Source organism: Oncorhynchus mykiss, chromosome 28 (genome assembly GCF_013265735.2).
Source record: "Oncorhynchus mykiss isolate Arlee chromosome 28, USDA_OmykA_1.1, whole genome shotgun sequence".
Lineage (NCBI taxonomy): Eukaryota > Metazoa > Chordata > Actinopteri > Salmoniformes > Salmonidae > Oncorhynchus > Oncorhynchus mykiss.
In genome coordinates, this window is record NC_048592.1 from 34,621,453 (window position 1) to 34,637,469 (window position 16,017).

The 16,017-nt window shown below is 43.8% G+C and overlaps 1 protein-coding gene across 4 annotated transcripts; it reads left to right on the forward strand.

The window, feature by feature from the left end:
• The first annotated feature begins 402 nt into the window (after positions 1–402).
• On the forward strand, positions 403–11,158 carry LOC110509061 (mitochondrial fission factor homolog A). 4 transcript variants are annotated; one of them, XM_036966787.1, is made up of 8 exons: positions 404–651; positions 3,853–4,062; positions 6,805–6,983; positions 7,745–7,830; positions 8,328–8,501; positions 9,369–9,447; positions 9,917–9,982; positions 10,583–11,158. In XM_036966787.1, the coding sequence occupies exons 1-8, from the start codon at positions 615–617 to the stop codon at positions 10,589–10,591; spliced, it is 840 nt and encodes a 279-aa protein (XP_036822682.1). In that variant the 5' UTR covers positions 404–614; the 3' UTR covers positions 10,592–11,158. The 4 variants fall into 4 exon arrangements, with proteins under 4 accessions (XP_036822683.1, XP_036822682.1, XP_036822680.1 ...); XM_036966785.1 differs by having other exon boundaries at positions 405–651; positions 9,917–10,072; XM_036966786.1 differs by adding an exon at positions 1,865–1,946 and having other exon boundaries at positions 408–651; positions 9,917–11,158.
• Positions 11,159–16,017: the final 4,859 nt, after the last annotated feature.

Genomic DNA, 16,017 nt, shown 5'->3' on the forward strand with positions numbered 1-16,017 from the left:
TCTACTACAGGTTCATGTGGTACTCCCCTACACGGTAGTGTCTACTACAGGTTCATGCGGTACTCCCCTACCCGGTAGTGTCTACTACTACAGGTTTGTGTTGTACTCCCCTACCCGGTAGTGTCTACTACAGGTTCATGTGGTACTCCCCTACACGGTAGTGTCTACTACAGGTTCATGCGGTACTCCCCTACCTGGTTGTGTCGACTACTACAGGTTAATGCGGTACTCCCCTACACGGTAGTGTCTACTACAGGTTAATGCGGTACTCCCCTACCCGGTAGTGTCTACTACTACAGGTTTGTGTTGTACTCCCCTACCCGGTAGTGTCGACTACTACAGGTTTGTGTTGTACTCCCCTACCCGGTAGTGTCTACTACAGGTTCATGCGGTACTCCCCTACCTGGTTGTGTCGACTACTACAGGTTCATGTGGTACTCCCCTACCCGGTAGTGTGGACTACTACAGGTTCATGCGGTACTCCCCTACACGGTAGTGTCGACTACTACAGGTTCATGCGGTACTCCCCTACACGGTAGTGTCGACTACTACAGGTTCATGCGGTTGGTTGATGATAAGCAGCACAAGGAGAACATAAAACACACTGTAATTAAATGAAATCTGCAGTTTCGACGAAGAAAAATACAACGGGTAAGTGTCTGAAAATTTCGCCTTCACCGTCGTGAGAAAATGTAGGTAGCTAACTTCCAAGCCTGTTAACGTTAGCTAGCTATAGTTACTTGCAACAATAATTATTTTTTTCATGCACGCCTTTGTTAACGTTTAACGTTAGCAACAAAACAACAACAACATTTCGTCTGGCTTGTTTTACAATTATCCAGTCAGCCGAGGACTGAATGCCCTGTTGGCAAAGCGTCGAAACAATATAGCTAACGTTACCTGGTTAGACTTTCAAATAGCTAGCTAGCCTGATATGGGGGTAGACTGAAAATGTTAACTAATTAGTATTATCTTCACACTAGTTGTCATTGTTTGATACGAGTCTCAAATATCACAGCCACACGGTGCTTTCTAGCGTCATTGCTCACTGTCTGTAATGGTCAAGTAATCCACTGTCTGAGCCACGCAGTTGAGCCAAGGATGTTGCTACTTGGGATCCTTGGGACGTCCATGTCCTAAACCCTAACATTAACCCTTACCTAAACCATTTGCAATATGAACTTCGTTTAGGGGAGTTGTCCCAAGGATTCTGAATAGCACGTTAAAACAATTACTGCGAGCTCATTTCAGTCCATGTTTGTTTAGGATTTAAGCATGAGGTATCTGGCTATTATTTACCATAAGTAGGAAAACAAACAACAGTTAGGCCACTGGGGCTAAGGCACTGCATCTCAGTGCTAGAGGCGTCAATGCAGACACTGGTTCGATCCCGGGCTGTATCACAACCAGCCGCGATCAGGAGTCCCATAGGGCGGCACACAAATAGCCCAGCGTAGTCCGGGTTAGGGACGTCATTATAAATACGAATTTGTTCTTAACTGATTTGCCTAGTTAAAAAAGGTTTAAAAAATACATAATTAAAATGGTAGCCTACGTGTTCATTTTGCATGAAGTCATTATGACATGATTAGGAGTTGGTAACCAGAATGTCAATTATTTATAGAATGCAATAAAACCTAGTGAGAAATGGCATCTGGCATGTGTGCATATCTTTGTTTTGGTCGCACTGTGTGATGGCTGTCATCTACATGTGGCCGCGGGGGTGTCACAGAAGCAACTAGTTCCTGTAAAGATGCTGGGAAATGCTAGATGTGCAGGCAGCTAAAATGACAAGGAACGCCCTCATGCGGTACAAAACATGGATTTAACATCTTTCTGAATTTTCTTTTTTTTTTTTTTGTAGAACCACTTGCATCTGGACCGGGACATTTATGAGATACACTTTTCTTCCAAATCGAGAACAAAGAAAGTATCGCCAAGACCAGGTCAGTTGAAAAATGTGGCGGAGTTTTCCATTAACTAAGCCATAACACCAGATCTGGAGCCCTCACATAGTTGCTTTACAATTCCATTTGCACACTGAACAAAAATATAAACGCAACATGCAACAATTTCAACGATTTTAGTTACAGTTCATATATGCAGATATGCATCTGTTGGTCACAGATACCTTTCAAAAAGAAGTTGGGGTGTGGATCAGAAAACCAGTAATTTTCTGGTGTGACCACCATTTGCCTCATGCAACGCATAGAGTTGATCAGGCTGTTGATTGTGGCCTGTGGAATGTTGTCCCACTCCTCTTCAATGGCTGTGAGAAGTTACTAGATATTGGCGGGAACTGGAGCACTGTGTCGTACACATCGATCCAGAGCATCCCAAACATGCTCAATGGGTGACATGTCTGGTGAGTATGCAGGCCATGGAAGAACGGGGACATTTTCAGCTTCCAGGAATTGTGTACAGGTCCTTGCGACATGGGGCAGTGCATTATCATGCTGAAACATGGTGATGGTGGCGGATGAATGGCACCACAATGGGCCTCAGGATTTCGTCACGTTATCTATCAAATTGCCATCTACAAAATACAATTGTTCTCATTGTCCGTAGTTTATGCCTGCCCATACCATAACCCCACCACCACCATCAGACTCTCGGTTCACAACATTGACATCAGCAAACCGCTCACCCACACGACACCATACACGCTGTCTGCCAGCTGCCTGGTACAGTTGAAACTGGGATTCATCCGTGAAGAGCAGACTTCCCCAGTGTGCTATAGTGGCCTTCGAAGGTGAGCATTTGCCCACTGAAGTCGGTTATGACGCCGAACTGCAGTCAGGTCAAGACCCTGCTGAGGACGAAGAGCACACAGATAAATAAAGGTTAAATAAAATAAAACATTTATTTAAAAAATATGAGCTTCCCTGAGACAGTTTGTGCAGAAATTATTCAGACAGTTTCATCAGCTGTCAGGGTGGCTGGTCTCAGACGATCCCGCAGGTGAAGAAGCCGGATGTGGAGGTCCTGGGCTGGCGTGGTTACACGTGGTCTGCGGTTGTGAAGCCGGTGGACATACTGCCAAATTCTCTTAAACAACATTGGAGGCGGCTTATGGTAGAGAAATTAACATTCAATTATCTGGCAGCAGCTCTGGTGGACATTCCTGCAGTCAGCATGCCAATTGTTAGCTCACTCAAAAACAGAGACATCTGTGGAATTGCGTTGTGTGACAAAACTGCACATTTTAGAGTGGCCTTTTATTGTCCCCAGCACAAATTGTACCTGTGTAATGATCATGCTGTTTAATCATCTTCTTGATATGCCACACCTGTCAGGTGGATCAATTATCTTGGCAAAGGAGAAATGTTCACTAACAGGGATGTGAACACGTGTGCACAAAATCTGAGATAAATAAGAATTTTGTGCATATGGAAAAATGTCTGGGATTTTTTGTTTTAGCTCATGAAACATGGAACCAACCCTTTACATGTATATTTGTGTTCAGTATAAATAAAACCATGCTTGTTTTGGATTAAGCAGAGGTATCAGGCTATTAATAACCATAAGTACACAAAACAGTACTATGTTAGTTAGCCCACATAAATGGTAGCCTACATGATAATTTAACTTAGAAATGCAGTCATCATTATTTGATTATGAGTTGGTATTAAACATTTCAGGAATGCACAAGAATGTCAATAATTTGTAGAATGCAATAAAACCATGAAATCATTATGTTATATCAAATACCCTGTTATCAACACAGTTGGTTAAATTGCATATAAATGGAAAATTGCATTCCTTTTTTAGGGCAAAATACATGGACCTAATGTTAACATATGAGCGATTTTTAAATGTTTGATTTATTGAGGCTTTTGTTGTTATTACAAGGCTGGATGAGTGTGGCAACCTTCCCCTCTTCCTCTTCGGAAGAGGCAGAGATGAATCGGATCCACTATGAGCTGGAGTACACCGAGGGTATCAGCCAGCGCATGCGCATCCCCGACACACTCAAAGTGGCCCCCGAAAACCAACATGGGCTGCTGTCTCAGCCCCTGGCCCCCCACATGATGCATGTACCAGAGAGGATCGTGATAGCAGGTGAGCAGTGTGTGGTCTACGTCAGTCGTTCCTGGAGGCCCCTCCCCCCCCCAAAATGTTATATTTTTATTAATTTACACTACCGGTCAAAAGTTTTAGAACACCTACTGATTTCAAGGGGTTTTCTTTATTTGTACTATTTTCTACATTGTAGAATAATAGTCAAGACATCAACATTATGTAATAACACATATGGAATCATGTAGTAACCAAAAAAGTTACTGGTTGTTGGTAGTCAAGCCTACCACTGTAGTGTCGTCTGCAAACTTGATGATTGAGTTGGAAGCGTGCATAGCCACACAGTCATGGGTGAACAGGGAATACAGGAGAGGGCTGAGAAAGCACCCTTGTGGGGCCCCAGTGTTGAGGATTAGCGGGGTAGAGATGTTGTTTCCTACTTGAGTGGCTGCTGCCAACATACAGACTCAAATCTCTAGCCACTTTAATAATTAAAAATTGGATGTAATAACTATCACCTGTCACTTTAAACAATACCACTTTATATAATGTTTACATACCCTACATTACTCATCTCATATGTATATACTGTACTCTACACCATCTACTGCATCTTGCCTATGCCGCATGGCCATCGCTCATCCATATATTTATATGTACATATACTTATTAATTCCTTTACACTTGTGTGCAAAAGGTAGTTGTTGTGAAATTGTTAGATTACTTGTTGGATATTACTGCATGGTTGGAACTAGAAGCACAAGCATTTCGCTACACTCGCATTAACATCTGCTAACCATGTGTATGTGACCAATACGATTGGATTTGAAACTGACTCTCATGAGGACCGCCACAGGAATGAAAGACCCAGAGTTACCTCTGCTGCAGAGGATAAGTTCATTAGAGTTACCAGCCTCAGAAATTGCAGCCCAAATAAATGCTTCAGAGTAGAAGTAAGACATCTCAACATCAACTGTTCAGTTGCTGTGTGAATCAGGCCTCCATGATGGAATTGCTGCAAAGAACCACTACTAAAGGACGCCAATAAGAAGAAGAGACTTGCTTGGGCCAAGAAACACGAGCAATGGATATTAAACTGGTGGAAATTTGTCCTTTAGTCTGGAGTCCAAATTGGAGATGTTTGGTTCCAACCGCCGTGTCTTTGTGAGACGATCTCTGTATGTGTATTTTCCACTGTGAAGCATGGAGGAGGAGGTGTGATGGTGTGGGGGTGCTTTGCTGGTGACACCGTCTGTGATTTATTTAGAATTAAAGGCACACTTATTAACCAGCAAGGCTACCACATCATTCTGCAGCGAAGCGCCATCCCATCTGGTTTGTGCTTGGTGGGATCATCATTTGTTTTTCAACAGGACAATAGCTCAACACACCTCCAGGCTGTATAAGGGCTATTTAACCAAGAAGGAGAGTGATGGAGTGCTGCATCAGATGACCTGGCCTCCGCAATCACCCAACCTCAACCCAGTTGTGATGGTTTGGGAATCAAATCAAAGTTTATTTGTCACGTGCGCCAAATGTTATTATTTTTACCTTTATTTATCTACAGTTGGCAAGTCAGTTAAGAACAAATTCTTATTTTCAATAACAGCCTAGGAACTGTGGGTTAACTGCCTGTTCAGGGGCTGAACGACAGATTTTTACCTTGTCAGCTCGGGGATTCGATCTTGCAACGTTCCGGCTACTAGTCCAATGCTCTAACCACTATGCTACCTACCTTTACGCCAATGAGTGGTGTGAGCAGTTTGTGTCATGAACAATGCTTGTGCGTATGGGAATAGACGTGACACGGGATGTTCCCCAATGCTGGAAGTGAAGCAGGAGGGAAAATGTTTTGGAGCCCCTGGTCTACATGATACATGTACCAGAGAGGATTTTGATAGCAGGTGAGCGGTGTCTGCTCTCTGGACGGAGCCATATGGTTGTCAGGGTGGTTTTGTGGGGAAACCTGCAGAGAGCCATCTGGTTGTCTGTGGGGAAACCTGGACAGAGCCATCTGGTTGTCTGTGTGGAAACCTGCAGAGAGCCATCTGGTTGTCTGTGGGGAAACCTGGACAGAGCCATCTGGTTGTCTGTGTGGAAACCTGGACAGAGCCATCTGGTTGTCAGGGTGGTTTTGTGGGGAAACCTGCAGAGAGCCATCTGGTTGTCTGTGGGGAAACCTGGACAGAGCCATCTGGTTGTCTGTGTGGAAACCTGCAGAGAGCCATCTGGTTGTCTGTGGGGAAACCTGGACAGAGCCATCTGGTTGTCTGTGGAGAAACCTGGACAGAGCCATCTGGTTGTCTGTGTGGAAACCTGGACAGAGCCATCTGGTTGTCTGTGGGGAAACCTGGACAGAGCCATCTGGTTGTCTGTGTGGAAACCTGGACAGAGCCATCTGGTTGTCAGGGTGGTTTTGTGGGGAAACCTGCAGAGAGCCATCTGGTTGTCTGTGGGGAAACCTGGACAGAGCCATCTGGTTGTCTGTGTGGAAACCTGCAGAGAGCCATCTGGTTGTCTGTGGGGAAACCTGGACAGAGCCATCTGGTTGTCTGTGGAGAAACCTGGACAGAGCCATCTGGTTGTCTGTGTGGAAACCTGGACAGAGCCATCTGGTTGTCTGTGGGGAAACCTGGACAGAGCCATCTGGTTGTCAGTAGGTCAGTCCAAATGCCTGTTGAGTCATTGTGCTGACAATTCCAGCTAGTCCTCCCCTGTTTCAGTCTGTTTTCTTCCGTTTGATGACTAATGAACATGACACTGTCCTCCTTCCGCCATCTCCAGGGGACGATGGGGACTCCCGTTACTCCCGGCCCAGAGACCTAGATCTGATCCAGTCCATTCCTCCTGTGGATTTACTGGACATGAAGGCGCCGCCACGTGTCCTCACCCTCAACGAACATTCCCTGGACTCCCTGGAGACGGACCAGGCTTCCACACCACAGGCCCACGCCAACCAGGGGGTGAGTTTGTGTCAACGTTGTGATGTCATTAGAACTACACAGAGCCATAAATGGTTCTAAATGTTCTACAAAAAAAAATGCTTTTCTATTTGGAGCATGCTAACCAGGGTCCGGTTTTTCATTGTTAGTCACGCTACGATGCTAACACTAATCAGCGGGTAAGTAGACCAACCCAGGCCTCCCGAGTGGCGTAGTGGTCTGAGGCACTGCATCGCAGTGCTAGCTGTGCCACTAGAGATTCTGAGTTCGAGTCCAGGCTCTGTTGCAACCAGCCATGACCCATGGGGCGGCACACAATTGGTTTAGCGTTGTCCGGGTTAGGGGAGGGATTGGCTGGCAGGGATGTCCTTGTCCCATCGTGCACTAGAGACTCTTGTGGCAGGCCGGGCGCAGTGCACACTGACACAGTCGCCAGGTGCACAGTGTTTCCTCCGACACATTGGTGCGGCTGGCTTCCGAGTTAACTGGGCATTGTGTCAAGAAGCAGTGCGGCTTGGTTGGGTTGTGTTGCAGCGATGAGACAAGACTGTACCTACCAATTGGACCAAAGAAAATGTGGAAATAAAGAGTAGACCTCATACTGTATGTTTGGTATCTTACTCTAAGGACACCCCCCCCCCCCCCCCCCCCCGTCAGTTACTTCCTAGTTATCCGTTACTACATTTCTAATTAGGCAGAAATAGTCCTATCACTTTCAAATCTAAGGCTAAAATGAAAATATAGTGATCCCATCATACATCCCTGATGTGCCCCATACACAGGTCCACTCTCGGTTGCTGAGGGAGCGCACAGTGAGCGATACCACCAGCATTCGCCAGAGCGGCCCGGCCAACAGAACCCACGTAAGGTAAGCACCAGTCCAGGTGTGAGGGAAGCATTGGAAGACTCATCGCTTTCTTTCTCGTAGTTATGAAATGCCTAATTTCAGCACCCAGAACCAGATCTTGCGTGTGCGCTGCCCAGCTACTTCATTTGGTTCTTGGGGCAAAAAGGCTTTCAAATCTTAACTAACAAGTCCACGCACCCCCACTGTCAAAGACCCTTCCCAGCCCCATCCTTTCTGGAAAGTCCCCATTTTTACAATATTTGTATATGCTGCATGCTAACACCATGGAGGTATATGACAATTATTTTCAATGCGGCTATTTTGCAGATAACCAGTGTTTATTAGATAATTTTCCGGTTAGATTCCCTGTTCCCACTTTTAGCACCACTTCGGCGAGATCATGATTCGTAAAAAAAACTTCCTCTTCCTCTGTTTATCTCTCTACCTTCTTTCAATTCTCCATCCCTCCCTTATCTCCATCTCTCTTACTTTCCCCCCCCCCCCCTTCTCTCTCTCAGTGTAACCCTGTCCCCCGTCGCCCCCCCTCTCCGTGCCTGTCCCCCACTGTGTACCCCTGAGGATGTGGTGAACCTACAGTACAGTGCTGGAGGGTTGTTGTCCTATATCCAATGCACCACGCGCCGGGCCTACCAGCAGGTCCTCGAGGTCCTGGAGGTCGACATCCACCGCAGGTGACCCCCTTGAGCTCCTCAGCCACGCACAATATTGCATCCTGAAATATTTTTTTTTTCACCCTTTTTCCTTACACGCTCCCAGTCATGGATTTAAAAGCATAAGACTGCTGTGAACATCGACTGGAAGGAGTTTCCACCCTTGTTAATAACATCTTAGTATTTTATTTGAATCTGGCGCTCTGCATTTTCCCTGGCAATTGGCCAGTTGAGACATTTGCGTCCCGCCTCTCCCTAAGAGGTTTTTAAAGCATAAGACTGCTGTGAACATCGACTGGAAGGAGTTTCCACCCTTGTTAATAACATCTATGTGAGAAAGGGTGCTAGTTAGTGCATACTTCAGGAGTAGTCAGTGTGTGCCTCATGCTTACTCTAAGCTAGGATGAGATAAAGATCTATTATCTCTAAGTAGGCTGTAGTGCGTAGCTACTGTCAACAGTTTGTTTGTGTGTGTGTGTGTGTGTGTGTGTGTGTGTGTGTGTGTGTGTGTGTGTGTGTGTGTGTTTTAATGGAATAGCATTAGACTGCATAGAGTTGGCTCATGATCGCCTCTGTTAGCTCAAATACAGCTGTATTGGCACAAAGCCTGTACTTACCCTGTCAATAATGAAGCTGAGCTCGGAGTGGCGATGGCGTGTTTAGCGCCACTAAAACTGCGTTGTTTTTTTTTTTAAAGTTGAAAGACCATTCAAATGTTCTGAGTTGAGTATTTACACGGTTACTAACCAAGGAAAATCCAGTCCATCAGGAGGGGAAACGCATTTTTACTGCAGCCAGTAACCATTCAAATGTAACTTTTCCATATATGTTAAATCCATTTATGTTCCCGTCGTATTATAAATATGTTCTTCTTTTTTTTTCCTGTAGGGCTGGTCACTTGACCCTCGACATGGACATGACCCCTGACGATTCAGGCTTAGTGGACGCCTCGTCACTACGGCGACAGGTAGTCAAAGCATTGTACCCTGTGTTGCCCTCCTATCCAATTATATTTATTAAACGATTGATTACCTTCCAATTGATATATTGAGCGAATGAATGACTGTAGCTAACACATAATGGGTATCAGAGGAGGCTGGTGAGGGGAGGATAGCTCATAATAGTGAATGGAAAGGTATCAAACACATTCCATTCATTTCCTTCGACATTATTGTGAGCCCGTCCTCCCCTTTTAAAGTGCCACCAGCCACCACTGATGTGTATGTAATGTATAAATTGAGTCAATTCCATTTCAGTTCAGGAAATGACATTTTGGGAATGTCCTGAATTTATGTGGAATTGACACTCTCCCAATGAAGAAAGATTATAATGGTCTCTATAAGGAGTTTTCAAATCCATTTCATTCACTTAAATGGACTGAATCAACTGTTCTGATGAATCATCAATTTTTTGATTCATTCATTTTTCTTATTCAGATTGTGAAGCTGAACCGACGTCTCCAGCTACTGGAGGAGGAGAACAAGGAGCGCTCCAAGCGAGAGGTGATTCTCTACTCCGCCACCGTGGCGTTCTGGCTCATCAATACCTGGATCTGGTTCCGGCGTTAGAACCGCACGGAACCCAATGACCAGGTCCTACACTGTCATTTTAACCAGAAATATCTCAATTCTATCTACAGATTGTAACACCAGATAATGTGATTGAATCAAAACAATGTTTTTCTGTAATATACTGGGAGTTACCGGTTAGGTACTGTTTTGGTGTAGCACAGAACATTTCAGACCAACCTTAGTTTGGTGATACTGTCCTCATTCTCTATTTGTAGAAACAGGAGTCTCATAAAATGTCCTTGTCCAGGGTGCAAGGGGATCCATTACATTTTGTTTTGTTTTAAATGCACTGTTATTAAAATAAATACTTTTTATGATCCGTGAAGTAATCCAACAACGTGTACACCGCCATCTTGTATATTTCAAGTCTTCTCACATTGATCGAGACGGGTGTCTGTCATCACTTTGGGGTGGACCCACCTGTCTGGAGCAAAACTCAATTGTGGAAGGGGAGGGTGATGGTATCTATGACAACTCCGACTGCCTAATCTGTTGGTTAAAGATATGTCTTGGCTGTCCCCATCAATCCAGATTGCCTGAATCAGTGAGGCTGATGAAATGACGAGGATACAGGCAAAGGAAACCAGTGTTGAGATTTCCCCAAATGTAAGCATTTAGTTGCAAGTCCTGTGTGAAGGGATTCATACCATTGCTCCATTTTATGGTGTGGATTGACTATTTATTTCTCTCCTACCTCGATGTTGGCAAGAAGCGGAGCAGGAGTCTAAATGTCTATTCATTCTCATCCAATGAAGTCTTTAGCACTGTATGACGTAATTGCCCAGTGTGGAAAAAATAGTTTGAACTCATATTTTATAGGATTAAATATGTATCTTGTGGAATATATGAGCTAAGAAACATTGCGACAAATGTGAGTATGTTCTGTATTAATCAGGCGCTGTTTTTGCTGCACAAAACTGGCATCTTTAGTTGAAAAACATTTTATTTTATTTTGTTTTCTTTAGTCAAACATTTATTTATGTATTTTTATGTATGTATTTATTTTCTTTAGTTGAACATGTATTTGTGCATTTATTTATATATTTTCTTGTACTATCAATGGATTGTATAAATATTTTACTGTAATAAATTATGTGTGGTTGAAAATGATGATCTGTTGTTCTCTACCCTCTGCCCCCTATTGGTAGATTAGTATAAAAAAAAGATTAAAAAAAAGATTTCACACACAACTGTGTATCAACTTGTTGGCGTTATATTTGTTGCGTAGCAACGCACCTGGTGCCATTTCTTACAAAGAGATCTGCGATTACACAGGTAAGTGTGCATGCTTACAACGGTTAGCCGAGAGTTTATCTAGCTAGCGTGCAATTTCGCTCCTACTAGAATATCCCCCTTTCATCTGTACTACTAGTATCAACTTTGACCTCCTCATATCTGATTCATCTCATCCTAACATGTGAAATGTTATGGAGCATCCTTGCGCCCCGCCCAAGAGTTGACGAGTCTTCTCCCCAACATTGAAGCTACCAGACAAGGCATTATTCAAAAGTAGCAAACTAGCTTGCTGGCCGAGTGTTAGCCAATAGATGTCCCATATCTATTGGCATGGGGCACACATGGGCCTAGTTGGATGTATGATCTGCAGGTTTGCTGCTCATTGAGTTGACACATTTGACTAATACAGTCCTTCCAATACTCTACTCAGCAAATTGGATGCAGTCTATCACAGTGCCACGTTTTATTACCAAAGCGCCTTATACCAGCCACCACTGCGACCTGTATGCTCTAGTCGGCTGGCCCTCGCTACATATTCGTCGCCAGACCCACTGGCTCCAGGTCATCTATAAGTCTATGCTAGGTAAAGCTCCGCCTTATCTCAGCTCACTGGTCATGATAACAACACCCACCCGTAGCACGCTCTCCAGCAGGTATATCTCACTGGTCATCCCCAAAGCCAACACCTCCTTTGGCCGCCTTTCCTTCCAGTTCTCTGCTGCCAGTGACTGGAACGAATTGCAAAAATCGCTGAAGCTGGAGACTTACATTTCCTTCACTAACTTTAAACATCAGCTACCTGAGCAGCTAACCGATCGCTGCAGCTGTACATAGTCCATCTGTAAATAGACCACCCAATCTACCTACCTCATCCCCAAATTGTTCTATTTTACTTTGCTGCTCTTTTGCACACCAGTATCACTACTTACACACCTTCATCTGCTCATCATCATCTGCTCATCTATCACTCCAGTGTTAATTTGTAATTACTTTGCTACTGTGGCCTATTTATTTCCTTACCTCCTCACGCCATTTGCACACACTGTATATAGACTTTTTTTCTATTGTGTTATTGAGTGTACGCTTGTTTATTCCATGTGTAACTCTGTGTTGTTGTTTCTGTCGCACTGTTTTGCTTTATCTTGGCCAGGTCGCAGTTGTAAATGAGAACTTGTTCTCAACTAGCTTACCTGGTTAAATAAAGGTGAAATAAAAAAATATATGTTTGTTTCAATTTTAGGAAAGGTCCTTGCGTTGGACACCTGAACCAGTTCCTCACTGCAGTACCCAATCTTCATCTTCAGTACCCTAGGTGAGCTGTAATTTCTTACTTATTAAGCAGCTTACCCGAACCATTGGCATAGTTGATAACATTAAAACACTGTGGCTTCCTCTTCTCTGCACTGATCTGAGATCACAGGACAGGTGAAAGGCAGCGGTCTCTGCACTACTTTCACTTGTCCTGTTAATTCAGTGTGCAGATGAAGACTGTAGCCCAGATGAAGAGGGAGTCACTTTAGACAATTGGGATGTGTTTCTATTCTGTGTCAACTAACTCTGAATTAAGGGGCCCTGTTTCCAACCCATGTTCCCATCTTCTCGCCCTAGTCACGTGACAGGCATGTTCTTTTGCACGCTAACCATCTTGGGGCATGACATCAAGCCAGTGTTTGTGTTCGATGGGAAGCCTCCAGAGGAGAAAAGCCGAAACCATAGCTACCTACCTCACAAAATGGCACCCTCACAAGTAGTGCAGTACAGTATTTATGGTATAATTTCCTGACACATCCCGTAAAATCCCTGTTTCGTTCCAGCTGGAGAAGAGTGCACAGGCTGCAGGCTAGAGCTCCCCCAGTCGTTCAGGAACACTTAAGAGAAAATTTAGAATTCAATCACTGCGCATACCAGGAGTCTATTATAAACAGAATGGAATGGGGCTCGACATACCTGCATTTGTCCAATAGAAACTTGTTTTCATTGCAAAATGTTTTCTGTTTAGAGTGAACGGTTGCATTTGAAAAAAGTTTTTTTGTGAACAATTGTTTTTATTGGATCACATCAAGGCAATACAGTTGATAAATAACAATACCCTACTTAACAACCCCTTCCATACCAAACATATCCCTGGCGGCCCCACTAAATCCCCAACCTCGCACAACACATAATATAAAAAACAAAAACATACAGAAAAAAAAAAACATAACAATAAAATATATATCACAGCCAATAATGTTTTGCAACTGCTTGCAACTATGTGCTTCATTCTTGGTTTAAATGAATACACCCATGTTTTCACAGCCAAGAATGTTTTGCAACTGCTTGCAACTATGCGGCTTCATTCTTGGTTTAAATGAATACACCCATGTTTTCACAGCCAAGAATGTTTTACAACTGCTTGCAACTATGTGCTTCATTCTTGGTTTAAATGAATACACCCATGTTTTCACAGCCAAGAATGTTTTGCAACTGCTTGCAACTATGTGCTTCATTCTTGGTTTAAATGAATACACCCATGTTTTCACAGCCAAGAATGTTTTGCAACTGCTTGCAACTATGCGCTTCATTCTTGGTTTAAATGAATACACCCATGTTTTCACAGCCAAGAATGTTTTACAACTGCTTGCAACTATGTGCTTCATTCTTGGTTTAAATGAATACACCCATGTTTTCACAGCCAAGAATGTTTTGCAACTGCTTGCAACTATGTGCTTCATTCTTGGTTTAAATGAATACACCCATGTTTTCCGTCTTCCTGTATTGGACTTTTGACCTGTCTTTCTGTGCCTCTGTAGTGTGTCCTCAGATATGTGAGCTCCTGGAGCTTATGGGTGTGTCCATCATCCAGGTCAGTGTGCCAATCCTCTATGTAGCATGTTAACCCTGAACACACCCTGAACACACCCAGTTGACTTGAACACACACTAACCACCACACAAAGACATGACATGTCTCCCTCCCCCTCTCTCACACTCACTCACTCACGCTCTCAATGCTCTTGGGGATGGCGAGGAGCCCCCCTGGTGAAACGGGGAACAGTAGACGTGGTGGCATCAGAAGACATGGACACTGCCTTTTGGTGGCAACGTCCTAATCCGCCAGCCCATCCTTTGAGTCAATAACCATGTCTATACTGCTGTGGCTTTCCAAGCACTTTGTGGCATAGTAATGGTAAAAGAAGGCTATATAAATTATATTTTAATTGATTGGTTGAGTTATTGAAATGACTGATGGCCACTTTTCTCTGTTGAATGCTTCCTCTCCACAGTGAAGTAATTGAATACTCTCTATCCAAGCTGCTAGACATTCTGAAGATTACACATGAAGAGGTAAGACCATCCAAAGCTTTTGTAATGAATGAGTCATAGGGCTTCATTACATGGTCAGAGGCCTTCATCACATGGTCAGAGGCCTTCATCACATGGTCAGAGGCCTTCATCACATGGTCATAGGCCTTCATTACATGGTTATAGGCCTTCATCGCATGGTCCTAGACCTTAATTACATGGCCATAGGCCTTCATTACATGGTTATAGGCCTTCATCGCATGGTCCTAGGACCTTAATTACATGGCCATAGGCCTTCATTACATGGTCATAAGCCTTCATTACATGGTTATAGGCCTTCATCGCATGGTCCTAGACCTTAATTACATGGTCATAGGCCTTCATTACATGGTCATAAGCCTTCATTACATGGTTATAGGCCTTCATTACATGGTCATAAGCCTTCATTACATGGTCATAAGCTTCATGTATATATAAGCACACTATGTCCTTGTATTGTAAGACATACAACATCACTATGTACTTGTCTCTCAAATATGATCTTGCAACTATTGTACTCTGAAAATGCTCCCATACTCCTCTTCTCTTTATCAACCTAATGTCTGTCAGATTGTGGACTTGTGTATCTTGTTAGGCTGTGACTACTGCGATAAGATTGCAGGCCTTGGCCCCAAGAGAGCGCTGACTCTGATCCAGCAGCGCCAGACTATAGAACGTAGAACGTAGTACTGAACATCAACAGAAAGGTACGTTTCCTCCCTGAACACTGCTCATATTACTACAATACAAATGACTTGGAGATTTGTGCCAATGCGTTTGCAGAAGTCTTTAATACATCTGGATTAAACATACTATTAAACCAAGGAAATAAATGTAATTTGTTGCCACTTCACAAGATTAACATATATTCATTTTTCACTCCTATTGTCAGAGTCGTGTGTATAGGTGGCAGGGAAGTCAGGCGCAGGAGAATCAAACTGAGTGTAATGTAGTTATTTAATATCAAATAAACAAAACATTCTCCAAACACTAAATGTAACAATAAACAAAGTGGGTATGAGGACCTGTCGCGCACCAATACAAACTCAATACAACACTGAATAACAAACAATCTCTCACAAAGACAAGAGGGGAAACAGAGGGTTAAATACACAACAGATAATGCATGGGATTGAAACCAGGTGTGTAGGAAGACAAGACAAAACCAATGGAAAATGAAAAATTGATCAATGATGGCTAGAAGACCGGTGACGTCGACCGCCGAGCACCGCCCGAACAAGGAGAGGCTTCGACTTCGGCAGAAGTTTGTGACACCTATGCTATGTCCCTGTCCATGGACTGTACCTAGAATAACACTCTCCAACCCTTCCTCCTCCAGAACCACCCTGTCCCACTGTTCTGGCAGTACCAGGACACCACCCTGACCGAGCCCCCTGACCTGGATTG

Bases quoted from the DNA above. Each gene is read 5' to 3' on its own strand.
- LOC110509061 (XM_036966785.1), top strand. From the start codon at position 615: ATGAAATCTGCAGTTTCGACGAAGAAAAATACAACGG. The intron at 4,063-6,804 runs GTGAGCAGTGTG...CGCCATCTCCAG, and splicing joins AGAGAGGATCGTGATAGCAG to GGGACGATGGGGACTCCCGT. The intron at 9,448-9,916 runs GTAGTCAAAGCA...TTTCTTATTCAG, and splicing joins CCTCGTCACTACGGCGACAG to ATTGTGAAGCTGAACCGACG.